General features: G+C 38.3%; 1 protein-coding gene across 1 annotated transcript in view; it reads right to left on the reverse strand.

The window, feature by feature from the left end:
- The window catches only part of Plcxd3 (phosphatidylinositol specific phospholipase C X domain containing 3), a 166821-nt gene that overhangs the window by 53298 nt on the left and 85602 nt on the right, over window positions 1-27921 (reverse strand). The window contains exon 2 of the mRNA XM_057789938.1: window positions 10546-11254. Within this exon, the coding sequence (XP_057645921.1) occupies window positions 10546-11254 (709 nt within the window). The remainder of the gene's footprint in view (window positions 1-10545; window positions 11255-27921) is intronic.

Raw genomic sequence — 27921 nt, forward strand, 5'->3', positions numbered from 1 at the left:
CTTGGAATACTCTGGGATCATGAAAAAGGAAGACTTTTCTACTCTATTTAAGAACAAAACCAAGGTCTGCGTGCTATAAACAAATAACTAAATAGCTAGCTCTTTTGACCAAAATAAGTGTCTATGATTTTATTACCAGTAAGCTTCATTTTATTCTGCTTAACAGATCAAGCTTATTGACATGACCAGTTATGGAACTGTCCTTGCTTTCTAGCAGCAGCGATCTAAAGAGAGCCTGTATTTTCTTAAACCTTGCCCAGCATTGCCCACCGTAAGCCCCCATCCTGTAAGTCCTTTGTAGCATCCCCTTCGTGGATGCCTCAAGGTCCCTCTTCTGGCATGTTCCTGCTCACTGTAACAAGCAGACAAACCCAGCACGCCCAGCGCTGCGTTGAAACTGAGAAATCTTCTCCAAAGGGAAAATTACAGAACTCTCTGCCCTTTCACACTACAGCTTACATTTTAGTTCTTGCTAGAATGTGCTTGCCACACCTTGACTGAATTTTCAATTGAATGGGCCTGTGACCCACTTTAGGAGTACTGGCTACATAAAATAGAAAGAAAGAGCTGTCCTAAAAACCTGAAGGCCTCGTCTTCATGGCTCAGAATGTGACCTGTGAGGGCCAGAGATCTCATTCTCTTGAATCAGATATACCTTGCTTTCTACCAGTAATAGGTCCAAAATAAATAAAATAAAAGCCCAAATAAATCCCCCTAACACCTTACTCTCAGAGTGAAGGACCCAACAGATGTATTGCAATCTACTTGGTGAAATATCTGTGCTCCCTGGACACTTTTCTTTATTCTCTCTGTACTCCTATCTACTTACTTCCTCTCAGTGTTTTGTGATATCTATGTATCTCTATAGCTAAGCTATCTATATCTATTTATAAAAAGACTTATGATTATATACTAGGATAGTTTCTTTTCCATGTTAAGTTCACTTGCCCCAGAAATTCCACATATGAAAAATTGGAATCTGGCAAGAATACTAAAGCACACAACTATCTATCACATAACATACCCTCTCTTTCCATCTCTGTAACCCTCTTTCATATCCACAAACACACCCTTAATATAAATGGATAGGATCTGACTTCCCAACGGCTTGGAATTCCTTCCAGGCTTTGACACTGCTGACGCGGACAATGAAAAGTGTCTATGTTTGCTTGCATGTTATCAGCTGAATGGAAGAGAGAGATGTTTAATGCATGCTCTGATTTCAAAATGTCTTAGGTTAAAGTTGTTAAATCAAAGAGATTTGCAGAGAACAGGTCTTCCATATTACAGCAAAATCCATGCTGAAGTTACTGTATGTCACAGAGTCTTACGGTAAAGACGCTTATTAACAACAAGAGCAAATTTCTTTCCCCCATTTCCTCCTCCTCATCCCACTTCCTTCTCAGCAGATTGGTTGAAATGGTCCTAGGGGACAAGTGGGATGCAAGAGAGATAATACTAATTGATGTAGTGGAAATACTGAACTTGAAAATTATTAAACTCCTGGAATGAGAGGAAATGTGATTTCTAGCAGAGGGGAACAAAGATTCCCTGGAGGAATCATTGTTTTAGGCTCTATCTTCATAATAACCTTGGGATCAAGCATAAGGTCCCACTTTTGAGTGGCATAGGAGAGATAGTGCCAACGGGAATGAAATCACTTGTAGGCATCTGAGTGAAAGACTCAACAACCAGGAACTTATATTTGGATCTTTTGAATAAAGGGACTATGACCAGCTTATGAGCACTACCTGAGTCTACAGAGGAGGATCATCGTGGATGTAGACACTGGCTCTTCCCAGACTTGGTATGCTAAAGTACACCCATGAGCAACACTACTCAAAGTGAATATGTTATGCAGGCTCACTGGAGTCTTAAAAGTGACAAACTTTGAGTCACAGACTGTTGAATCAGTCTCTGAGGGAGGCATTCAGAAATTTGCATTTTAACAATGTCACTATAAACATGTTCCATATTGCCAAGCTCTGAGCTGGGGATGGATTGCTTTCTGGAACTTCCTTTTGATTTCTCCACTAGAATCCTTTCACACTGGTTCAGAAAAGCTAGCATCTGAATTGAATACAACTCGGCCTTCAGTGCCAAAGTAAATTATCTCGTTTTTCTGACCTTCAATTTCTTAAGCTATATTTGGTACTAATAATGTGATACTAACAATATTTCATATAGGAAACCAATCATCAACGCCTTTCCACGATTCCACTAATGTTCTTGTTCCACAGACATACGTAACCAAGGAGACACCATTGTCCTTCTGGTGAATAGAAAATCTATTACTAGTTGCCCTACTAATCTGCTGATCTATCCGATGGCAAGTCCTGGATGGGGGTAGTGACAGCAGATGGCTCTTCACGTAGTTAGCACTGCCTCATGCCACTTTGTGGCTAACTTGGAAACATTCTCATACTCAGCCTCTTGGTGAAGCTTTTCTTGGCTCCCGAATGCTGCTACGATGTCTGCTATTGGAGCTGAATAGCTTCCAGACAATAAACTCTAAATAGAACAGCAGGAGGCTCACAAGCTTGACTGGATTCCCACTGGACAAGAAAGACGAGTTGACTAGCTTCCTAACACAGACCCAGAGAGCTCAGAGAGGATAGGCTCAGCAAACATTGATACTCCAGCCCTCAGGCTCCATGATGAGTCTGATACCACTGGCATCAGTGATCCAGGGAACAATATTAATTGCCGACTGACCAGCTTATGCATTCCTGGTGCTTTCTGTGCCATGATGCCCTCTGGCTTACCTTGGACTTTATATTCCTCCTCTGACCATCATACTTCCACTACTGCCTATTGCTTCTACGACCTTGCACTTTAGTATCCATGTGGGTCTCAACTTTCTTACTAAATCAGGAGGGGCCAAATGGTAAATGGATACAAGGCAGGAAGGACTGAACTTAGTCATTTCTGAGTTTCCTTCCCCTTTGGTTGTTCTTTTTCAGTGATCTCCAGTAGTACCATGCGGGAATCCTGTTTCACTCACTTCAGACCTCCTTTCCTCATGACTTTGCCCACTCCGTCTTTTGAATGCTCTACCTTCTCCTGCATTTGTTTCCTTGTATAAACACACAACGTGTTAACAGACACCAAGTTATGTCCTTTCAAACGGCCAAGGTAGTTTCTTTATTAACCAATGAAAGTAACACATAGACAGATGACCCTCCTCCATCAGTGGGGATTTGCAAGAATAAGGATGGAGATGAAGGTGAAATAGACCCATATAATAGCCCTAATTTATTAATTATAGCATTTTTCAGAACTTGATTATTTTTGTTTTCTATTTATGGGGTTGCCCTTCCTTTATGGTTTATATTTATAAGCTTGGCCAGCCTGCCTGTGTGTGTATATATGTACCATGTGCATGCAGTGCCCACAGAGATCAGAGAAGGATACCAGGATCCCTGGGAAATGGAGTTCGAGAGAGTTGTCACTTACTGTGAATGCTAAGAATCAAACTCAAGTTCTCTGAAAAAGCAGCCAGTTTTTAAAACAGCTAAGTCATCTCTCATGCCATAATTTTGGGGAATTATGAAAAATTTTGAGTTACATACTAAAGACGTAGTCTCAAATTTTTATCCCTAATGAATTCACTACTACCTACTTCCTATTTCCTATATTTCCCTTCTTCTTTCTTTTGCCTTTAACTTTTGTTTTCTTTGTGTTCTTTTTTTGTTGTTGTTTTTTAGATTGAGTTTTTAATATTCAGCCCAGTCTGGCCACAGATTAATGATATTCTTCCTCTGCCTCTTAAATGCTGTGATTATAACTAAGTATTACAGTATCCATCTTCTAATACCTGGGTTGGGAGACATAAGGAGCGAATGGACTTGATTCATGCAGAGCATACAGCACAGTCCCTGGCACATTACAGCAGCTGGGTAGCTGCAATTACCTTCCCCATGTTTGTCCAGCTGGCTAATAGGGTATATACAACAGCAACATGGATTTTCTACAACACAGGGAGGGAGATGACTGTCGACTGGGATTTAGTAGTCAGAGCTGGCCCATTGTATATCTCTATGGGATGCTTGTTCACCTAGAATGATGCTATGAGGGTTTCCCAGGATTCCAAGGGGCAGCACTGCCTGTAGAACTGAAGTCACTGTGTTAACATGTCTTAGATTTCTCTTTCCAGCAGTTAGTGTTTCGACCTTGGAACTGCTGCGGGTGAGTGTAGCTTCAGTTTTCCCCTTCCTCAGCCAACCTACATATTGGAGTTATTTTTATCCCCAAGGTTCAGTTCTGATCTGACCATTCAGTTTCCTTTTAATACAGCACTGATTAAACTTAGTCATAAAATCTTCTCTTCAGTTTCCCGATAACTCTCTTTCGTGTTCTTTGTTTTCCACCTTATTGTCAGTTTAATTTTCCCATAAATTTTATCGATGTGTGAAGGTTAATTAACACATTCATTTTATCTGCAAACTTTTCCCAAGATGACCTTAGTGCTCCTCTCAGTGACTAAATTTTAGAGAGATTTTATTTGGACAGTTGATCTTTGACATCCTAATTCTTAGAGCATTAGAAAATTTGCAATTGTAAACTATTTCTCTCCCTTCTTCTTCTTCTTTTTTTTTTTTTTTTTGGTTTTTCGAGACAGGGTTTCTCTGTGGCTTTGGAGCCTGTCCTGGAACTAGCTCTGTAGACCAGGCTGGTCTCGAACTCCCAGAGATCCGCCTGCCTCTGCCTCCTGAATGCTGGGATTAAAAGCGTGCACCACCATCGCCCGGCTTTTCTCTCTCCCTTCTTAAGATGTAATTTTCTCTTTGTCTTTTACCAGTTCATTCCCAAACTCAGTTCATTCCTGAGCCATTTTCTTGACTACAATACTCAAGCGCTCCTACCTCCTCCATTTCCCTAAGTCTAAGAATCTAACTCCCCTGAGCACCTATTAGCAAATTTAGACGATCCAATAATAGGAAGTAACCTATTCCCTTATGATTCATGAAATCACTCTTTGGTGATCAACTCTATCGTTGATGCCAAGATGTTCTGTGCCTGTACCTAGTGCTTTCTATTTCTGTAGCCTGGGTACCCACCCCCTAAATTTGTCTTTGCTTGTCACAATAGCATGCTGTCTTTAAAACCAATCAAAACATTTCCAGGCACTAGGCATCATTCCTGTATGTCTATACATTTTTGATCTTTAATTCTCTTACCACTATTATGCAATTTGTACTTAAGTTATACATATTCGATTTCAAACTTACTTGATATATGATGTAACAATGGTATCTCACTGATTTTAACAGACCTCACATCACTTAATATACTTCATTCTTCAGAACCCTCAATAGATAAATACTGAATTGGATCTAGTCCACTTGAATATATTGCCAAGTTTGGCTTGGATACTACCATTCAATGAAATCTAAACAAAATTGCAGTCAAATTTTAGAGCTTTACAATAGCAGGGAGATGACACAGTGTGGTGGCTTTAAGACTCTCTACTGCCACACGCTTGAAATACAGTGTTCAGAGCAGAACAGGAATGCAAACAGGAATTAATAAACACAGCAACTTGGGCTTAAGTTTTGGGTCTACACTTCTTGGCTATCCTATGAGGTGAAGTCGGCTAAGGCTTCTAATACTTAGTTCTTGCATTTTTTAAAAATGGGATAGCAATATGCAAGCATCTGAAAGATTTTATGAATGTCAAATCAACTAATACAGGTAAAACAGTTTACTATAACACCCAACAGAGGTCATCTTAAGACAACCGACAATAGCAGGGCATGATTATTATGATCATACAGTGTACTGGACAATATTAATTTACTTACAGAGAGATACATTGTCTCCTAAAATCTGACAAGTGATACTTGCTTTTAAAAAAAGAAAAAAAAAAAACAACAAAAAGCAGTAGTTTAATAAACTTCCACATATCAGGAAAGGAATCAACTCAAGATGTACACCTTCTTTTAAAGAATGTGTGAATTTTGTGGGGGTGAGGTGTAAAAGCTGATGTTTGGAAAATACATTAAAAATAGGTCTTTAAGAAATCAAAATCTGTGTCTTTCGGCATTGCTGAAGTGCAGAAAACACATGTGTAGTTTTTAGGACTGGTGGTCAGATTGAAAGCTGAGGTCCTCGGGTCCTGGCTGGGTTTAATTTCCCTGAAAGTCACCCAGAGTTTCAGCCACCAGCTTCTCTGCGCACATGCTTGAGATTTTATTAACCAAACTATTAGAAAAGATTGCTGTAGAGGAAAAAGAAAGCTCGCGTAAGTCAGGATTCAGTTCAAACTTCAAAGTTCTGGGTGTGTGTTGGGAGCAGTGAGACCTCAGATCCTGAATTTCTTGTAATCCCCTGATCTGAGTGCCTACAGCTGCTCTGAGCACGAGACTTTCAGGAGTTCCTGCTGGCAGGAGAGTGGTTTCTTGTGGGTTTGGCTGGGACGTGGTTATCTCTATATAATCTGCCCCTGAACACAATAAAGGGGGCATTCTTGGGGAATTTAAGGATGACCCGTGTCGCTGTCTCTCTGTCTGTGTGTGTCTGTGTATTTTAAGCTCCAGCCCTCTTGCCCGAAGCTCGCAAACTGGGTGCCAGCGCACAGAGCGCAGACATGGGGGCGCGGTGCGCAGCAGGTGTGGATTCTTCAGTCCCATGACTGATGATGGCATGGTGATTTTGTTCTGGATCTTAGAAAAGTTCATCGTATCTTTTGGTTCTAACATGGAACTTCTAGGGTGAACAGCCATGGCACAATGGAGTAGCTGAAAAGCATCAGTCTATTTTTATGCTTCTTCACTTGATCTGAAGAAATGGCAACAAAAATGACCCTTCGCTCCCTCTGCTGGCCACGAATCAAGGCCAAAAAGGGGCATTTCCCAGAAAGCTAGAAGGTCCCTCTCCTGCCCCAAAGGTAACAAAGCAAAAACTCAGGTTTCACATTAACACCGCATTCAATCCAGAAACACAAAGGTAAAATGCAGGTGACTCTAGTATGTCAAGATGAAGCTCAGCTGGAGAATGCTCGTACCACTAGTATGGTGGCCAGGTTACAAGGCCTACGGATCTGTAAACCAGTGGTAAGTCACTTGTATGATCTTAGAGGGCAAAATTTCATTCTACCTAGAGGATCCTTTTTTTAAAATTAAATACCCTTTTTTTTTCTTTTCTTTATTCTTTTGAAGCAAAGTTAGAATTCACTAAAGTTTTAATTTTGATTTAATTAAGGTGAGGAAGGCTTGAACAAATGACACTCAAGGCTGGGTGAAGACCTCAGAAAGAACCAATCACACCTCTAGGGGCTTCCTATCTCCCTTTCTGCCTTTTCCCATGCTTAGCTTTCTCTTTTTGGTCCCATTGTTCTACTATTCCAAATATGTAAGCCTCAAGCAAGTGAGAGATACTGAGTTAGAACAGATGGTTGAAGACAGTTCTTCACAATTAATTTCATGGGCTCTTAGTAAATACTATCTCAAAAAAGTGTGTGGAAAACACTATGAGTTAAATCAGAACAGGATTCTTCAATAAAATATTTGTAAGTGTCTTTTATATGGTAATGTGCACTGTGACTCTTGGGAGAACTGTGAAAAATACAGTTTTCAGTACTTTTCTAACATTTGATATTTTTATCTCTACAAGTCCTCCTTTATAGTAGCATACCAGAGCATAAATAGCCAGAAAGCAGTTTAAGTATGACTTAGAAGCATCCAAAGTACATCAAATGTTATAGAAAGGTAAATGAAAGCCATTCCCTCTGAGTATGCCCTTTGTGGGTTTTTCAAAGACTGTTTTTCTACCTGGGAAACCATGGAATGGCTCTTGGTCAAATGGCAAAACGGTTTTGTAGTATAGGTAAATGTTTTCCTAAATAGAAAATTGAATATTAAAATGGGTGTGCTCTTGTAAACTTAAAGAGATCATAGGGAGACTTATGCCATTCTAAAATATAAAAGTTAAAGATACAGTTTCTTTCTGCTAAGATGGAGGCAGAATGACAAAAAAAATGTTATCAGTTTAACCTGAGGATTTCTCTGTTTATTCACTATTTCCAGTGGGATCCCAGGGTTTCATCAAAACATAGAGACCTTATGGGATACAATTACTAAAATAGCACGTTTTTATATGTACATTAATTCCTTGCTTGCTAATTTGGTGAGAGGTCAAGTAGTCATTTGTCAGATCAGCTAGTCTTTGTGGAAAGTACTGCTATTAGATGAGAATCTAATAGTACTTTCTTGCTTTGGGATATTTTGATGGAACTAAGTGAGTTTAGCCTTAATCATCTGGGAGAAGGATGTGGGCTCTCAAAGGCAGTTAGATTGTAAGCAAAGGAAAGTCGTGAGAAGAGGATGGATGGGTGGAAGAGCGGATTCCACCAGAGGGTGTTTGGCTAAGATACCAAGTCATATACAAGTTGTCAGAGGAGATAATCTCAGGGGGAGTCTTAAAATTACAGACAAAATGCTGAAATTTCTTTTTCAATTATGTGCATTACAGTGATTATGCAATTTCTTTTAGATCCATAGATCTTCAGTAATATCTAAAAATCATGGAAGACACTGAGCCTAGAGCAATGGAATGCATGGACAGATCATGTGGGATCACTGATGTCTCAAACACTGAAGCAGTAGTTAGGGCTCAAGTTTTAAGAGAAGAAAGGTAGACATTATAGGAAACGACATGGAAGGGATTTCAGTGCTGTAGGTATAAAATTGATGCCTTGCAATTACATTTAAATCTCAAAGCATGTACGAGAACAACAGAAGAAAGTTATGATTCTGTAAGGAAGACTATTCCATTCAGATGCTCTGTGCCTCTCCCTATCCATAGGTAACAATAGCTCCAAATGATTTGGCTTTTAATTTTAATGCTCAATTGGCTACATCTATTTGCATACTTTAAATGACTTAAACTTAGCATGACTCACCGGGTGGTGGTGGCAGATGCCTTTAATCCCAGCACTCGGGAGGCAGAGGCAGGTGGATCTCTGTGAGTTCGAAGCCAGCCTGGTCTACAAGAGCTAGTTCCAGGACAGGCTCCAAAGCTACAGAGAAACCCTGTCTTGAAAAACTGAAAACAAAACAAACTTAGCATGACTCCAACTATATAGTCTCCTTTTACTACCCTCGACTGCTTTTAGTTTCTGCTTTGGTAGATGGTCCTCCATTTTGTTTGTCAAACAAAACCCTCATCCTTTTTCTTCTCTCAATCTTAGCACAGAGCTAACCAGTCACTCTATGATCTTATCCTTTATTACACATCATCCTCTTTCAAGTTCTCCTTACTTTCTCTCTTAATGTGGACTACTAAGCTGCTTACCCACTTACCCTCATTCTGTCTTGCAGTCTACATCAATTATTATCTAAAAGGCACTTAAACTGCCAGACATCAACATCTAGATCTCTACCACTTGCTCGATAGAGTTCTCTGAAGCTTAGCTACAATATTGGTTTCAACTATATTCTTATCTTCTAAAGATTCTCCTGCTGTCACTGTCCACACATCATGATATTTCACAGAATCACCCACACTATTTTTACTTCAAAGTTCTTTTCCTCATTTTCGTATCTTTCCATATGATACCAACCAAATCATCCATTCCGTCCCATTAGCACAATTCAAAGTATCAATTAAAAGACTAAAATACATTCTATGAAAAGAATGTGGGTACTCTCTTCTTATGTTAATATTAATTAATATTTTAGCTGAAATAAATAATATGCATGTTTCTGAATGCTGTTACTCTCTTTGGTGGAAGTTATAGAGATCTTTGTTGATGTTTCTAATAATATCTTACAGGTGATCATGGCTCTACCAAGTTAGCCAGTCTTGACCAATGGCATGCCGTCTTATTGGAGAACAAACTTTCCTAAAAAGGCAGAATATGTAACTTACAAGGCACAAGATGTGGCTTGAGAACGGGTCAAAATCAAATATTTGTTTTATCATTCACTGTTGAAGAAGCCTAGGAGAAAGTGTCATATTTTCCTAGACCTGTATTCTCTGTATGATAATTTCTACTTCTCATGGTTGTTAAATATTGATATTCAGTATATAAAAATACTACAAATAGCAAAGCGAGAGCCTTCTAACGTGTGGAGTGCTACACAGATACATAAAGCAGTATCACAATCAGGGGACAAGACTTGCCACGGGATGCAGGATATATATTATTACACACAGATATGTATTACAGAAGATATGTTAAAGTTCAATGGATATGAAGTTATCTGGACAAAAAGATACTTATAGAACTAATCAAATTAAAATCAATTAAGCAAGGCAGGCTCCTTTCAGTATCGTTTTATCCATATAAAAAAAGAGGCACATGGAAAAGAGATCACATAAGGAAGGTACAGTTGGTGATGTATCTATAAACCCAGGAACAAGAACTGTCAGCTCTCACCAGAACCTAGGGGAGCTTATTAGCTTAAGTCACCCAGTTGCGCTACTGTGTAACCCTAGCGAACTAATGCACCTTGGTAAGATATTTTGCTCTCTCCCCTTTGTGCTCTGTAAGTTGAGTTTAGACTACTAGACAATTCTCCTGGCTTTCCGAAGGGCACTTACCTTTCTGTGATTGTTTCTCTGAGGCCGCTTGCCACACCCTTGACCACAGTGCTTGCTTTGGGTGTCAGCACCACCTGAGATATAAAAAACGAGCCCTTCTTTCTTCTCTCAGTGATGGAAGCCTGAAGAAACTGGATCAACTTCTCAGGGTCTGTCGTGTTTGCCCAGGGTGCTGGCATCATCTGCCCAGGCCAGAGAAAGGGCACCTCCAATGCCACTGGACTGTGGTAGAAGACCAATACTTGGTAGTCCTTCTCCCATAGGTACTTTAGACTCACTTCCTGGGCAAAAATAGCTGGGCACATTTTGTTTCCATAGATGTCTTTCAGCATTTGGACCAGTTTTTCATGGTGATATTTCTGCATCCCATAAAAATGGTTGAAGTCCAAGAATACGACCTCTTTGGGGTGCTCTGTGAGAAATGCATTGATCTCTTCAAGACCCTCATTGACTTTGGCACTGAATAAGCCATGAGCAAAGTACAGTTCATTGTCCGGGTCTCTAGGCTTGGTGGAAATTCGAAGGTCAAAGTAGCGAATCCCAGCTCCTAGCTGGCCAGTGAAGCTCATCGTTTGAGTGGCTAGCCATTTCCTCATCAGCTTCTTGGCTACAGTTCCAAACACAGAGACAAAGTTTTGGACAGTTTCTGGCTGCTCAGGCCCTACAGGAGATGCTTCATCAATGTAGAAGCTGAAGGAATCATGGGACCCTGGGAGAGGAACAAGGCACAATAAGGTTAATTTCTGGTCTTTCCTACAACTCACTTGTTTCCCTCCTGAAAAGCATTCACTCTCCCCTCAAATGAATCAGAAAACAACTATGGTGAAATATTTATTTAGTGTTCATATGTTGTGGGGATCCTTTGAATGGCCTAGTATAGGAAAGGAAACATTTCAGTTAATCAATCTGATGGCAAAAGAGTAAATGATTTCCTTCAGATAATTACTTCAAAGGTCACGTAATCATTTGCTATGAATTAAACAACACTAACACACCACCACACTAACAAGGATGGGCTTTCTACACCAGCAGTGTAATGATTCTTGAAGTGTGATATATGGCAACTCATAAGGACTAAATACTTTGTCCTCAACTTTCCCATTTGCGATGGTTAATCTTGTCAATATGACAAGATTTGAAAATCATCAGGAGGACATTGGTGGAGACAGTTGACTAATATGGGAGGATCTACCCAGAATGGCGGCAGTAGCACAGTAGAATGTCATAGTCTGGGGGCTTTAGATGAGAGAGATAGAGACAGAGAATGGAGTATCAGAAGCCATCTTTTTGCTTCCTGACTACGTGTGCCTTGTGACCAGCTGCTCTGTGCTCCCACTGCCACTGTTGGGGCAGAGCTCACTGCTGTTCCTCCTTCACTTTCCCTCACCCTCAAACTGGAATCAAAATAAGCTCTCTATTCTTTAAGGTGTTTTTTATACGATATTTTGTCATAGCAACAAGAAAAGCAATACACCAGTTCCTTTTGTTCTAACTCTATAGGGTTTGTCTCAATGAACAAAAAAGTCCTGTGTATGGGTGGATAATTAGAGTGTGAATTCTCACCCGACACATTTGGGAAGCAAAAGAGGGATGGTGAGATGGAGGAAGGAGAAATAAGAGGATAGTACAACTACATCCCTGACCTTGTACTTGGCTAGTTGTGGACTAAGATGAGATCAGATGCTTTTTACATATAAACAAGGGAATTTCTTGTAAATTAACACAACTGACTGTGCTTAAAAATTAACCAATATTTTCTCTCAAAAGAAAAGCCTCTCAATGGAATTGATTTTCAAATTTATAAGAATCCCTTCCATCATAAAATAAGAGGTATTTATTTAGTTATTTATTGGGGGAAGTTATAAGTGTCAAGTAACCATAAATACAGTGACATGTTTATCGCTTCTTGTAAGTATGAAGTGTCATTGACATATGATTAGGATCTGTAAAAAAATTATCTCAAGGTTGAGTTTTATCTTTCCAGTCTTTCTTGAGTTCTGAGTCATGATTACTGAGTCATTGAAATGGAACTCATGCATCTTGGATGCTTCACACAGCAGAAAAGGCAGATGGGCTTCCAATTGTGACACGCTTTCTTTCATTTTCATGACCTTGTCCCTGAGTCATTGTTGCCCATCTGTCACTTAGCTTTGTCTTGTGTTCCCTCTGTTACCTTGATTCTGACTAGAACCCACAAAGAACTCATTATTTTTATAGATCTTTGAATTCTCCAATATCTTATACACACACACACACTCCTCTAAATTTATGGAGGCAACATGTCAGGGCATTTGTCAAATACTCTGCTTGTCAGATTTTTCCAGGGATGCAGTATTAATCTTGCTTGCATTCTATAACTATACCTGTATGTGCTACATCTCTGTGCACGTGTATAAGTTTCATCGCAGAGATGAAACTGCCCATAGACAGAAGTAAGAGAGCATCAACTTTGGATATTATAGGATGTGCTGTGATAAAATAACTTGCAAATGTACTTTAATATTCAGAAAATTGTGAACCTTAATGTTTAGAACAGAGAACATCTCAGAGTTTTTAGACTTTTTAAACAACAAAAGGTAATCCAAACAAATTGAAATGCCATGCTGAATTTAACCTTAAGCTATATGATCTATTTATCTTTAGTTGATGGTATAGAAAGAAAATGTCAGCCATTTCTGAGTAATGCTGGAAGTTTTTTGTATCTGTCACTGCCATATTTTAATAGGTATTTAAATTTCTGAATATTGATTCATTAGTACCTGTTTATCTGATTTCTAATCTAAATGAAGAAGCTGAACAAACTGTATTGTAGATTCATATACACAGAGTAATGTATGAGCTTAAGAAGCATTATAATTGGATTATATAATATCAAAATAGTTAAATAATCATGCGCACCCTACACAAGGAAGGAAAGGTTCCTCATGCAGAAAACAGGGTAGAAATATTGGATATGTCTCCAAACTTATAGAAGACATTAATTAGAATCAGGCAGAATGAAAAGCAAATATAGCTAAATTTCTTATTCTATAAATGAGATTTGGGGTGTTTTTTTCTATTTTTTAAATTTTCATTAGTGTCTATTAGCAATGGGTTTCATTTTATTTTGACAACTTCATACATGAATATAGTATATTTTGATCATATCCACTTTCCCTTCTGTTCCCTACACTTGAACGTACTTCCTTCTTCCCTACTTGTCTTCCGATGTCTTGACCTTCTTTCCTTCCTTCTTTCCTTCTTTCCTTCTTTCCTTCCTTCTTTCCTTCCTTCCTTCCTTCCTTCCTTCCTTCCTTCCTTCCTTTCTTCCTTCCTTCCTTCCTTCTTTCCTTTCTTCCTTCCTTCCTTCCTTTTATATATTTTTAATATGTGTGTCCCACTGAATTTAATTACAGCTCCTATAGCCTCATACATGAAGATTATTCACAGAGCATGCACACCTTCCTAGAGGCTGGCTATTGGATGGAAAAACTGCCTCTACTTCCCCCAACCACTCCTAACTGCATTTCTGTTCTCAGGGAAAGGTAGGCCATTATCTCATTCTTCTTCGTGACTCTCCATTATGGCTTTACTTTTATGTTTCTACCATGTTCTACATAGTAAACATTTTAATGTGAAAATAAGCTTTGAAAATCATGTGAAAATTTAAAAAAAAGTTTTCAAGATTATGTTATTTGTTGGCCTTCAAGGAAAATATGTCCTTGAGCTCAAAAGAAGTTAAAAATAACAAAAATTAACAAAAAAGTTAAAATTACACATAAAGAAACAATTGATGCCTCTGTTAACATTGTTTTTAAACTAGGTGCCTCCATGGCATATAAGAAGCAGCTGTTGGGGGTAGTGTGCTGGAACTATTTAATTCTGCAGGCACTGTCTGGGAAAAGAGTTAAATTCGTTCATACTAAGAATAGTCCATGCATTAGTGTGGGGGTAAGTAGCCTAACATGGGTTTTCTCCAAAGAAAGTAGATTAATGACTTTAAATTCTATTTGGAATGATTTTTCCTAATGCCAACTTTTTCCACTGAGCTCTTTTCTATTGGGTTGACCTTAAAAATAGAAGCCACACTTCATGGCCACTTAGAACGAGACAGAAAATGTTCTCCTACCCTCGTCTCTTAAAGGCTGGAAAGCTCTCCTCTTTTGTAAGTCTTCTGTAGTCTGTGATCTAATCTATTGTTCTGTGCTGACTTTATGTTCCTGGACTCTTGACAGCTTTCATGCTCGGCCTCCAGCTAACAACCTGAACCTAAATGAACCCTTGTTGTTTTGGGTTAACTTTGTATTGTCTTCTCAGCAAAGGCCTGCTCCGCCTCTACAAATGCAGGCGTATCCACGTACCTGTGTTTGCTCTGGCTCTTAATAATTTAACTCTAAGAGGTTATTCTGATACATCTTTCAAAATTGACACTTTGATTTTTCCTTCACTTGACTATACTTTTCTCACTCAAATAGCGTGATTGTAACACTTCTTCGGTTTTTAAAGCTTTTGTGCTAAATTTTAGGCTTTGTTACCTTTGAATATAGCCATTTAATATTCTATATTTTTCTTGAAGCATTGCCTTAGCTATACTATCCAAATTTTGCTTTGTGGTATATCCTATGTAATTTATATGTTTTATTTTCTGAATACTTAATATTTATATATTATCAAATAGATGTTCACTATTTTTATTTTATCTTAATTTAAATCAGAGAACATCCATGCCATGTATAATTATTTTATTAGAGACAGGATATTTTAATGTAACCAAGGATAGCCTGGAGCTATGTATGTCTCTCCTGCTGACACTGAACTCAGTTTACTGAGTTCTGGGATTACAGGAGTTCACCATCATGTCATCATACACAGATTATAATTTTTATCTTTTAATATGTAGTCAGCTTTATTTTATTTGGTGACTTTATTTGTGCAGTTGGGAAGAATGTTTATTCTTTTGCTACTGAGTATGCTCTAAATATTTATTAGGTTCATTTGGTGGGCGATTTTGTTGAAATCTTTCATATTCCTATTATTTGTTATTTTGTTAATTACTTAGAAAGAAGTTTCAAAATTAATCATAATGTTTTATTATTATTACTATCATCATCATCATTATCATCATTATCAATAATGGTCCCCATGGGCTCATATATTTGAATACTTAGTCAACAGGGAGTGGCAATACTTGAGAAGGATTAGGAGATATGGTTTGTTGAAGTAGTTGAGTCTCTGTTGGAGGTAGTATGTCACTGGGCATAGATTCTGCAGCTTCAGAAGCCAAAATCAGTCCTAGTGGCTCACTCTTTTCCCTGTTGCCTTTGGCTGCTGATATATAACTCCCAGCTCTTCCAGCACCATGTCTGCCTGCATGTCTCCATGCTTCCCACCATGATCATAATGGACTAAACCTCTGAAACTGTAAGCCATCCCCAATTAAATGGTTTTCTTCCTAAAAATTGCTGTGTCTCTTCACATCAATAGAACACTGACTAAGATAGACAATTTTTTTTGCTTTCTAAGTTCTGAAGCTTTGTTAATAGCTTCATAAGCATTTATAAATGTGACTATATCTTCTGAATGAATTAATCTTTCCTATATGTCTTCTCCTCTCTCCCTCTTCCCTCCTCTCCCTGGTACTAGATGTTAAGTCAGCATAGCATTATTGTTGTTCCCTTTTAGCATCCTTGTGTCTTTATTGTAAGAGAGTTTCTTACATACAACACATTCCTGAGAGTTGGTTCTATACCTACTCAATGCCTGTTCTTGAATTACTGGGATTGGCTTGTGAGACAAGCAAGCTATTCTGCTACATTTTTACTACTGACCCTTCTGTTCCTCATTGCTGTTTTTAATCTGATCCTTTCTTCCTTTGGATTAATTAAGTTTCCTAATATTCCATCTACTGGACTTTACTATTATTATCTTATTAAAGTTTTTAATTTCTGGGTATGAAAAACAAAATATTCATATGATAATTAAAATATCACATAAGAGGTTTTTTTGACATCTAAAACAAAGCTTATAAGAAAAAATTAAGTAACTATTCTATAAGCCTGATTAAAATAACTTCCTATAGCCTAACTACCTGAAGATTATCAAAGTTCATATGTGGTTGTTTGACAAATAACAGTGATGTGTAAAATATGACATCAAAATATACTGGTTTCTAAGCTGGATACTCTAAGGAATTCATTCATTTAAATAAGTCTTTGATTAAAATACATTAGACAATGTAAAACACTATAGGCAACATTAAAGGAAGTGTTGGAAGAATAAGGCCAAGACTCAAGGCTTAACACTGGAGGATTATCAGATCATTTGCTATTGATATGGCTTTTTTTATATTATTAAATTAAAATACTTTAGTCATGGGATTATTATAAAGAATGGATGACTACCATAATAAGACTATAAATAAATACTATATAGAACCATAAAGATAACAATAATTGAGGTTTAAATTGCTGTCTATTTTTATATTGTTATAACTAGTGGAACATCCATTCACTTAAGACTAAGCAAATATCATCTGCACAAGTGAACATTGGGTGGCTGTACCAGCTCATGTTGGGGATGATGGAGACAGTAAAATACTAAAGTTGCAGAATTCATGTTTGGAAATGTTTACTGGAAATTAAAGTCCTCGACAACATGTGTCCAAGATTCACAAGTGTAAAACAAAAGAATAATTACTCCACTTACTGTTGTTTTGAACAACATTTAAAGACTCACATTCATTGTATAAATAAAGTTGGTATATGATTGAGACTAATTTCTAGTGCTCCTTTTTCAAAATCCATACAGTATTACTTATTAAAAATCTTCCAGATAAACTTTTGGTTGCTGTCTGTGTTTGATCATAGCCTCATTTCAAATAAAACTACTGGTTTAATATGCACTGAAGAAGAGGTATCAAGTCAACTTCAGACTAAATGACTCAGCAAGTTAAAGTCAGAAAGGTATGCAAGCATTCAGTTCCAATAGCCACAATTTCACCAGTGAATCCAGGCTCTGACTATGTCACAGAAAGAATCTCATCCATCGTTACCCCAGCAGAGCACTGAGCTTGCTTGTGTCTGTCCAGGACATAAGACTCCATCATCACCCCTATTCTTCTAGGAATTTTGTTTCTGGCAGCATATTTCTTGGTTACTTGATAACCTGATTGTCATATAATCACAGAAGTAGCACTACAGAGGCAGGAAAGCATGGGTGTTATCTTACACTATGAACCAAAAGGACTCCTGGGTGAAGAAACAAGAAGGTGGGCTTATTTTTGTGACCATTTTCTGGGACAGAACAAAAATGGTTAGGATTGCTTCTATGCCTCATGAGAAAAGGAAACTGGACTGAAGTTTTTCTTTTTGTCTTTCCAATATGTAAACACAAATCCTAACTTCATTTCTTCCGGTGTGGTGAAGTCCTTTTATCAATAATGATGGACTTTCCTTCCCCGACTTCACAGTTCATCTGTCTATGATGATATCTAATTGTCACTAGGTCTTGGATGTCATTACTGGTACTTGATTATGTTTATCAACTTCTTTCTCTATCATTGTGTCTTCCTCTCCATCTAAAACCTTCCACATACACACACTTGATTACAAACCAGACTGAAAGCTTTTTTTTTTTAAAAAAAAGAATAAAACAAAACATATTCAAAAGGAACCTTTTAAATCTCTGAGCTCATTCCAGCATCCATCTTGCATAAATACAAAAATATTTTATCTGTATCAATCGGTTGAAATGGTTTGCAGAGGAAACACTACAGAATGAAGTAACTACTTCTGGTTTGCACAAGAAAACACCACAGACGTGAAATAACTAGTTCTATTAATAACCATTTTTACATTACACAGCATCATCAGGCCTTCTTCCTCTTCCTGAGTTTGGCTGGACCATCTCAGATCATCAGATGGTGAAGACTAATCTGTCTCTCTCTTTATCAACTCTTGTCCCTTCTCTTACTGAGATAAGGCTATGAGTACCACAGCCTGTGGGAAACCTTAGGAATATTGCAAATGGCTGTGAAAGAGAACGTGCCTGTCACATCTGTGACTTCATTACTACTTCTTGACACCTGGCAAGGAACATGGCTAATGCCACCGAAACAAATTTTAAAAAATATCAGAAAATTCTGCTCAGTCATTCTGAGACCCTTGGTGCTGATATACTTCTTAAAATATTTAATCTTTCCCTAGTTTCTTCTTCTTTCCTTGGCATTGTTTGCTCTCAGGCTCCCTCATTTTCTCTTGTTCTTCTAGCTCCTAGTTGAAAGCATATCCAGGCTATGACCATGGGTTTCTCAGTTCCTTTTGGTTATCTCATCCAATTTTAGTTTCTTTGTCTTTCTAAAATGTCAAAATTCAATACATCTACTTTTGTCTGAGTTTTAGAATCCCTGCCTTTAAGAAAAGTAAATTTCATTGCTTTATTTATATCTTGAATTGAAATGTCCCAAACAGAGCTCATATGCTTCTAGATATGTCTTTCCCTGTGTTCACCAGCATACGTAAATATCTCGCCAACTTCTGTCTTTTCCCTGAGTTTTTCTTCAACTTTATCTTTGCCCCTCAAGCCACTCAGTCTTCACGTTGCACTGTGTTGAAGTAATTACTATTTTAAAGTAAATATCCTGTTTCAGAGATGTTCCTTTCTTTTCATCCCAGTGCAAATAGCCTGGTGTCTTGCGTGGATCACTAAAACAGCTGTCAAGGACCATTTTGACTGAGATTAGCAGGTCTCCCAATCAGTCCTGTTGTCAAACTTGCTCCTCAAAGGTTAGCCTGGCTCAGTCTCCAGAATGGATTTAATCTGAGAGGAAAAAGCAGATGACTCCAGCCCTTTTTCACCAGCAAGCTTCCCTGCTTCCCATCTTTTCACTAATGGGCTTTGCGAGCCAGTAATTTACCTTGTCTCAGCTCCCCTAATGATACTGTTGGCTTTGATAATGCTGCTCCCTGAGAATTTGGACATGCCATCACTAAAGGCTAGACTGGTCACTAGAACCTGGTCTGCTCAAGCTACTGTCTCTCACTGCTCCTTTATTCCAAGTCTCTGGAGTAGAAAGAAGCTTGCTCAGTTCCCGATTCCTTCTCCCAAATCTCTAAAGACCACCCTCTCTGATGCTGCCCGCGTGACTGAGAGCACGATGGAGCATGGGGGACTCTGCACTGTTCTCTCAGGTGGTAACATCCCTGAAAATACTATAAAATCTACTAATCTTCTTTTATTAATGTAACAATGAGGGAATTAAATATATTACAAAATAGCATTCATACAGAAATTACTTTTATTCAGTGCACACAGGCAATTGAAGCTCTCTATTTGTGACTACGTGATGTTCAACCCCACAGAAAAAAATAAAAGCTTTCAAAATTAATCACTTGTTTGTCACTTGACAGTCTATAATTAATCTCATTAATTTTTGTTTATCGCACTTATTAAACCAATCAGTTGTTTGTAGTGTTTTTGGAAGAATGTGACTAAAACCTTAAATAGGAAGGTTTATCTCTCATTTCTGATACATGTTCCTGACTTAATCCTCCATCATATGACTGTGTCTTTGATTAAAAAAAAAAAGATTTTCTTTTGGTCCACAAAGATAATGAACGTGTATCACACATCAAATACTTCTAGGTTCAAACAAACAATTAAATGGCACAGAATTGTAGCTTAATGTGCTCACTTCATCTGACATAACAGGTACATAGAAAGTGCATTTTACAGTATTAAACCCAGCATATCTGGTGAAGCACTGAGGTGATCCTTTTGCAGTGGAAAAGCCAAGTTTATCATGCTGTAATTTTAATGTCTTTTGGGGGCAAGTATCTAAGTTCAGTTGTCTAAATCCTTCTTTAGCTCACCCCAGAGACCAAAGGTTAAAGACATGGATTACCTTACTTTGGTATTTTGGCATAGGGTTCCAAATGCTAAATTGGGAAGTCCTATTAGATCGATGTCTCCCGGGGGTAAGGACGCTCAATACTCACCGAGAAGGCTACGCATTCACTGCATCCACTTACTAAGTCAATAGATGAACTCATGGCAGATCATTTAAGAGCAACAAGGGGCAGAAGATTGCCATCCTTGCTGCCAACTATCAACTCTCCTGTGCATTTAAATTTCTCTTTCAAAACTATCAACGGATCTATAAGGAAAGCAATAGAAAGACTCTAAGAAATAGAACATTACTAAATTACTTCCAATTTCCTGCCAAGCAGCCATAGTGGGGGCCTTTCCTTTCCAGGGCAACACACTCACTCTGGGCACTGCTCAGTATCACAACAAATGGACTTATGCCCCGAAGCTTTGCTGCTGTGCAGGGCACTGCTAACTCAATAATAACACATCACAACCTTGCAGCCTAGAATCACAAAACTGCGGGGGTGAGGGGGTGGGGAGGGGGTGGAAATGGGGACCTGGAAAGAAATCTATGCTGAATTACAAAGATCTAAGAGCACCGTGAACCAGATAGTGAGAAGCAGTAACAGACTTCTGTCCTGGAGCCATCTGCAGCAGTAGTACTTATCCAAGGGTGCTTTTCACAGGGGTATTTGAACAGCTAAGGAGACATTCTGGTTGTTACAACACAAAGGGGCTGTGGCTAGCATAAGATGAGTAGAGGATGCCTATAGACGTCACATAATACCCCGGGGAGCCTCTAGAATAAAGACATCACATAATATCCCGGGGAGCCTCTAGAATAAAGAATTACATGACTTAAGACATCAATAGTAACCAAGTAGAGACAGCTTGCTCTAGTGAAAATCTTACAGGCAGATAATTTCCAGAGGTCACCAGTACTCTGAGTTAGTCCTCTCTGCCTGCAGTATCCACCTTTCCTTCCTTATCGCACACATGCTTTCTATTGTGATGTTCTACACTGAAGCTGTTTTACATGTACACAGCAACAGAATTCTCACATACAAGGAATCACTTCTGACTATGATTGAAAAATCAAGAGAAGGCATAGTTTGGGGACTCAGTTCACCTAACTACTTGTTTGCTGTTGCTGTTGCCATTGTTGCTGTTTCAGAATGTCTTTTAATTGTTCTGACTGATTTCCAAGTGAATAAATCTTTCAGGTTAAGATTAAACCATTGATCTTCACCTATATTCCAGAAGTTCCCATGAAGCACAAATTTTTCTGGAGAATGTTTATCTAGCTCTTTTCAAAAATCAGTAAATAAACTGAGCACCCATGGGACATGTGGCACTGTAGTGGGTGTCTGTGTATGTGCTATGGATAGGCAGGGATTGTGAGAAAGGTTAAAAACAGCAAAAGTGTTTAAGGAGGGGGTACAGGTATTAATACTGTCAAGTATTTCCAATCACTCACTTCTTCCTCCGAAGAACTGAGCATTTGATAGGTAATTACTGAGCATCTGTTACATATTGTGCATTAGGCCAAGTGTTTGGAAATAAAACAGTATGCAAGCATTACCCGGATCTTTCCTTATGGTGTTCATATTACAGTGAGGAGAAACAGACATGGAAACCACCATTATCACAAAGTATAATGAATGTTATGATAAACTACACAGAGCCCCTTCAGATAAAACAGTAGTTCAGTCCTTAGCGAAATGTCGTCTGCTATGGGAAATTACTAGCAAATGTAAAAGGTGAGAACAAGCCCCAAACACATGCAGCCATTTAGACAATTCTTCACCCATGTTAAAGTACATATGATTCTCTTGGGAGCTTGTTAAAACCTGACTAGTTGGTCTTGGGTGAAGCATAAGATATTGCACTTCTTAAAACTCCCATGTCTTGTGAACACCACTTTGAAATAGTGAGTTATCAAGATATTTTTTTATTTTTATTTTTATTTTGCTAATCGGCTGCCTGTGAAATTATCTTCTCCTCTGAATCCTATCTCTTGTGTTTTCTCATTTTCAGTATCTATCCTTTTAGGGGAAGGTATACACAAGCATATACAGACACACACACACACACATGAACAGATACCAGCATGCACACAAGGTGATGTATAGATTTTTGCATATGTGACCTGAGTTATGTCTGTATGAGAGCCTTCCAAGTTTGAATGGTTTATAATGTGCATGACTTAGGTTATTTATTAAATACTGTGTCAGAAACGAGAACTGGGTGGATCATTTTCTATTAATAAAGCATTAATATATTTCCATCATAAACTTTTATTTTGGTAAACTTTATGAGATCATTTCTTGATACAAGAGCTCCGACAGTGATTCTAATGAAGCATCTAAAGTCAAGTCCATAGCCCTCAGAACAAGGCGCCGTGTTTATCTCATTTAGCCTTGAGCCCACCAAACTGTGTTATCTTTCAAGTGTTTTTATTTCCAGATGCAGTGAGTCAGGGAGAGGGATGAATCAGTGATGACTAGATAACAAGGAAATGCAGCGTGAAGATTTATCTGTGAAAGAAATGTAACAAACAGAGAAGAAAATTGCACATTTTATCAATAATTGGCCTTGACAATTTTGGCATAGCTCATAGGGGAATTCAAAAAGGACCTGACTGTAAGGGAATGATTTGGAAGAGAACCAGAAAAGAGAACCACCTGGTGCCTTGTGGCATTCAGCTCTACCTCCGCCTCCAATGTTCTGGAAGGCTTAAGAAGGGTAGAATGTCCGGACCTAAACGAGATGTATGCTTTATTTATGATAAAAAGAAAACCATGAAAATCTGGGTTTTTTCCACAGCAAGGTGACTGGTTTTGCCCCAGAATTGTTCGATGAAATTAAAGAAAAGAATATTTTCTGATATTTTTGGTAGTAATTATCCAGGGTCTGTGTTGCCACTCAGTGTGAACCACTCTGCAGCTCCGGCCACATTTAACTTCTTTCTCCTTCTTGAATACACTAAATCTATTTCCACTTAGTCTTGCCCTTGGGAACCCCATTGCCTATTAACCTTCATATTCAAGTCTCAATGTAGATGCAGTCTTTTTAAATAAACTAATGTCCTCAAAGTGTCTAGCTCATCTAACCCTTTTCTCTTTGTCTCCAAGACATGACTGAGTGGTGTTTCCTTCTTAGCGTTAAAGTTTTATTTTTTTCTTAGCTTAACTTTTGATTGTTTGTTTTCTATCACCCCCACAGATACTGAATTCCGTGAGAATAAGAATGAGTGTATATTACTTACTATTGCCTTTACCAGCAAAGCCCAGTGATTGGCATGCAAAAGACATCGAATAACTAGTGATTATATGAAATAGTATCTTTCCATCTCTGTAAATCTCACTATCTTCATGTATCAATGGGATTGATAAAATACTATTTATTATGGTTATAAGATAAATTAACTGGCAAATATAAAGGATGGCTCACTAAGAAAATAATTGAGAAGCGTTAGCTTTTACTATCACTCTGGGTCAGTGTTTCTACCTTTAACGTGGGGGCTTGAGTTCTTGGCACATAAGTGGTTTTTAAACAAACATTAGCTAAATGCAGGAAAGAACTCATATGCATTTCATTAAAAGTCTGTAAATGCCTGTGGCTGCAATAAAATTTTTAGGATTATGCAAAGAAAATATTGGTACTTATTCCAGGGTAGTATGGATAGATAATTTGTTGCAAATCCTTCCCTTTTTCCATTCCTTAGACCACAAGTTGCTTTTTCTGTGCTAAGTGTCACTGAACCAAAGGTCTCTAGATGGGAAAGGCCCTCCTTGTGCCCATGTGGTTCCAGATTCTTATTGTGAGCCCTGGTTCCTCTGATGTCCAGAGCTGTCAACAACAGCTTGTTGTCCACTGAAGACACTGAAGGGTTCTTAAGTACAGGGCAGATTAGTGCAGACCACCCCTTCCCCCAACCACTGTGTTCTCCTGACAGGGAGCACCCACTGCTCATCCTACCGAGGTCACTGAAGGAGAAACAGATGAGCTCCAGTCTCCCATTTGAACACACACACTAAGAGAAAGAGATGCAGCCAGTCCAGTCTTCCTCATTCTTCCTTAGGAGTTAAATTTTGTAAGATGCTGATTTAACAAACAAACAAATGTGTCATGTCTTTCACTTTTTTTTTTTTCTCTTAAACCCTTCTATTGCAGGCAGTACAGAGTTTGGGGTAGCCTTGGATATCTGCTGCCCAAAGATCAGCTCTGATTGCCTAGGCATGGAAGCTCCTAGAAAGGAGGTGAGAATGTTCACGAAAGCTAAATCCCTATCACTAAAATCACCTGTTCTGAAATGAAGCAACACAAAGCATCCTATCGAGTTTTTTTTTTTCCCATAAGACGAAACCAAGCCTGGAAACACGCAGTCTAGTTATTAAATTCTCAGATTCAAGAGTCAGAAGGCCTCTGAAGTTCAACTATTTAATTTTGTCTTGGGAGTCCGGCACTACTTATTTTTTTTTATGAATAATGAAAACCTAAAAAATACACATTACCCTTAATCATGTTTTGCTACAGGAAGAAAAATCCCCTTGAAATACGAGCCTTTGATTCTATCATGAGCTCACAAAGTACCACTTCTTGTCAACAGTTGGGTTGGGGATTTTTTGTTCTCTTTCCTTCCTGCCTTTATTCCCTTCCCTAGTTCCTTAAGATTTGATATATAGTTGTGTGAAGAACGCCGTATCTTCCACTTTCTTTTCTCCTCCGTTCTTCCCATTTGCCAACCTTGCAGTATGAAACTAACCAATACGTACCAAATGACTGCACACATGTAGACTGCTTTCTAAATACCAAAACTTGGGTACCACAGCTGGGTCTATCACAAGTTGATTCTGTGCAACACTGCCTTGATGGTAGAGGGCACTTTGTCTCATTAATCTTAAATATGTGCAGAAATCCTCAAAATACTCACGCTCAAATATACATGTTATCAATTGTTGGGTAATTATTGCAGTGGGATTATTCATATATAGTACTAATCATGGATGTAAACAGATAAAAGCATATTAAATGCATTTGAGGTCTTCAATGCTTTCTCATAGTGTTGCATCATCTTCAAACAATCTAAATGACTGCTTTCTGTAACACACATTGATAAATGCCTTAACAAACCCCTAATTAGACTGAATCTCTGAATTCCTCTCATATGCATGATATCAAAATGAACCCCTTCTTGTTTCTTAGTCACTTCTCACGGGTCTCATTTGCTGGCAGATGACAAACTCCCCCTCTTCTGCTGTATTACTCCTTGTCTCCTCATAGAGTGGTGGGACTGCTTTAGGTAAAGGACGGGAGAACCCGGCTACGGACTTTTGAATTGCAAAATTCCTCTGGCATTTGCTCTCAGTAATGTTCTTGTTACATGAGTCACATGCCTATTTTAGTGAACCCTCCCCTAAAACTGAGGCATTTCTTATTTTGGCCTCATGTTTATGTTAATAGATTTATTTGTATTTACTATTGATCCTTAGTTACTATATATAGTCATTCAAGAATATATATTGACACTATTGAAGTCTTGACATTATCTGTACTAATAACAGAAACATATCTCAACAAATATTCTTATAAAGAAAGGGGTTTTCTTCCTTCCTTCCTTCCTTCCTTCCTTCCTTCCTTCCTTCCTTCCTTCCTTCCTTCCTTCCTTCCTCCCTCTCTGCCTCCCTCCCTCCCCCTCTCTTTCTTTTATTGTTCATTCATTCACTTTTAAGCACATGTGGAGGTCAACGACGATTTGCTGGAGTCAGTTTTCTTCTGTCTCACACAGGTTCTGGGGCTCAAACTCAAGTTTTCAGGCTTGGCAACAGCCACCTTAACCACTAAGCACCTTGCTGGTCTCCCACCCATGTCTCCCGCTCAATGCGTTCCTCTCCATCCCTTTCTCTTTATCTCTTTCTGCCTCTGTCTGTTTGTCTGTCTGTCTCTCTCTTTCTGTCTCTTTAGCTCTCATTTTCCCTCTCTCTAAGTCTTTTTATTTTACTTGAGTATCTCTACTGTCCTCAGGTAGGATCTTTCCAGACTGGATTAGTCACGTGGTCCAATATATGCATCATGTTCTTATTCTTTATTGTTTACTTAGAAAGTAAAGGAAACAGAAAGCAATGAGTGCTGACTGGATCTCCCATGAAATGTATTTTCTAGTGATACGAGGTTCAGATGGAAACAAAGCAAAATAAAAATATAATAAGAGAGAACCATGCCAGTTTGTTGGACCACACTGGTTAGAGTTATGGTTAATTTGGGAGTTAGCACTCAGCCTCACAATACCACAAATAATTATAGTCTTTTTCCTAGTTATGACTTATTGATTTTCATACATACAAAGTACAGATTACAAGTGAATGTGCCCAAGAATAGGTCACAGATCCTGTGGGACATAGGGAAAGCATTGCTGTGTGGGGGCTCATTTTCAGGCACAGGGTAAGCAAAGAAACAGAAAACACTTGTGGAGTTTGTTTCGTTTTGATTTGTTAATCTTGAGACAGGGTCTTGCTATGTAGCTCTGGCTGACCGCAGCTCACTAAGTAGACCAAACCTTGAACTCACAGAGATCTTCCTGCTTTGCCCACTGATTTCTCAGATTACTGCTGTGTTTCACCATGCCCGACCTAGGAAATGACAACTCCAGTGTTTGCTTTTATTTTTTGCTTTTATACTGGACTTCAACAAATCAGTTCAAACAAGTGTATAAATATATAATTAACACCTGCAGTGTGAAAAGAAGATCTGATAAAGAGATACTCTGGAAGACAGATGCTAAGGAGAAATGCTAAGGACAATGAAAGACAATGTTAACATGGAAGGAATAAGAATAAACAAGAAGTTTCTGGCCCAGAGAAACCATGCCCACTATACTTTGGAATATTTTTAAAAGATAGTCATGTCTTTCTAAGGAACTCAAAATAAGTAGCTCTGATAAATTCTGGTGAGAGACAATCATTCCACTTTTCTACCATTCATTTCTAATAGTCAGTCAATGGATTTCAGCTCTTAAAGGGGTAAGTTATCTGCATTAGCTTCTTGCTGTAAATCTTTTCCATTTCCACAATTAACTCAGGCAATAGTTGTCATGACTATGTATCAAAAGGGCTTTCAAACTCCCAGTGTAATTTTCAATTCTCAATATGCTGAAAAGTATCAAAGTTTTGTATTTTACAACATAAAAAATTGTATTTATTTTTTAAAAATTTTCCTCTTCAAGAGAAATACATGAAAACATTTAAAAGAATTTATTTTAAAAGTACACAGCTGGGTTACACAAGAACTAAAAAAAAAAATCTCATGTTTTGTTTGGTTAAACCAAATCCAGAATTTACTAGGGTAAGCTGTTCTTGAAGTTGATTGTCCTGAGGACATTTATTGATTTAAAAACAATGTGCTTTGTGCTTTTATAGGCACAGAAAAGCAAGGCCTTGGATAAAGTACAGTATTCACATGGAGCCCTGACCCTCTGAGGTCCACACAATACCCTCAGGCTTCATTGCATCTCAGTGACAGTGTGGTTTG

Source organism: Chionomys nivalis, chromosome 15 (genome assembly GCF_950005125.1).
Source record: "Chionomys nivalis chromosome 15, mChiNiv1.1, whole genome shotgun sequence".
NCBI lineage: Eukaryota > Metazoa > Chordata > Mammalia > Rodentia > Cricetidae > Chionomys > Chionomys nivalis.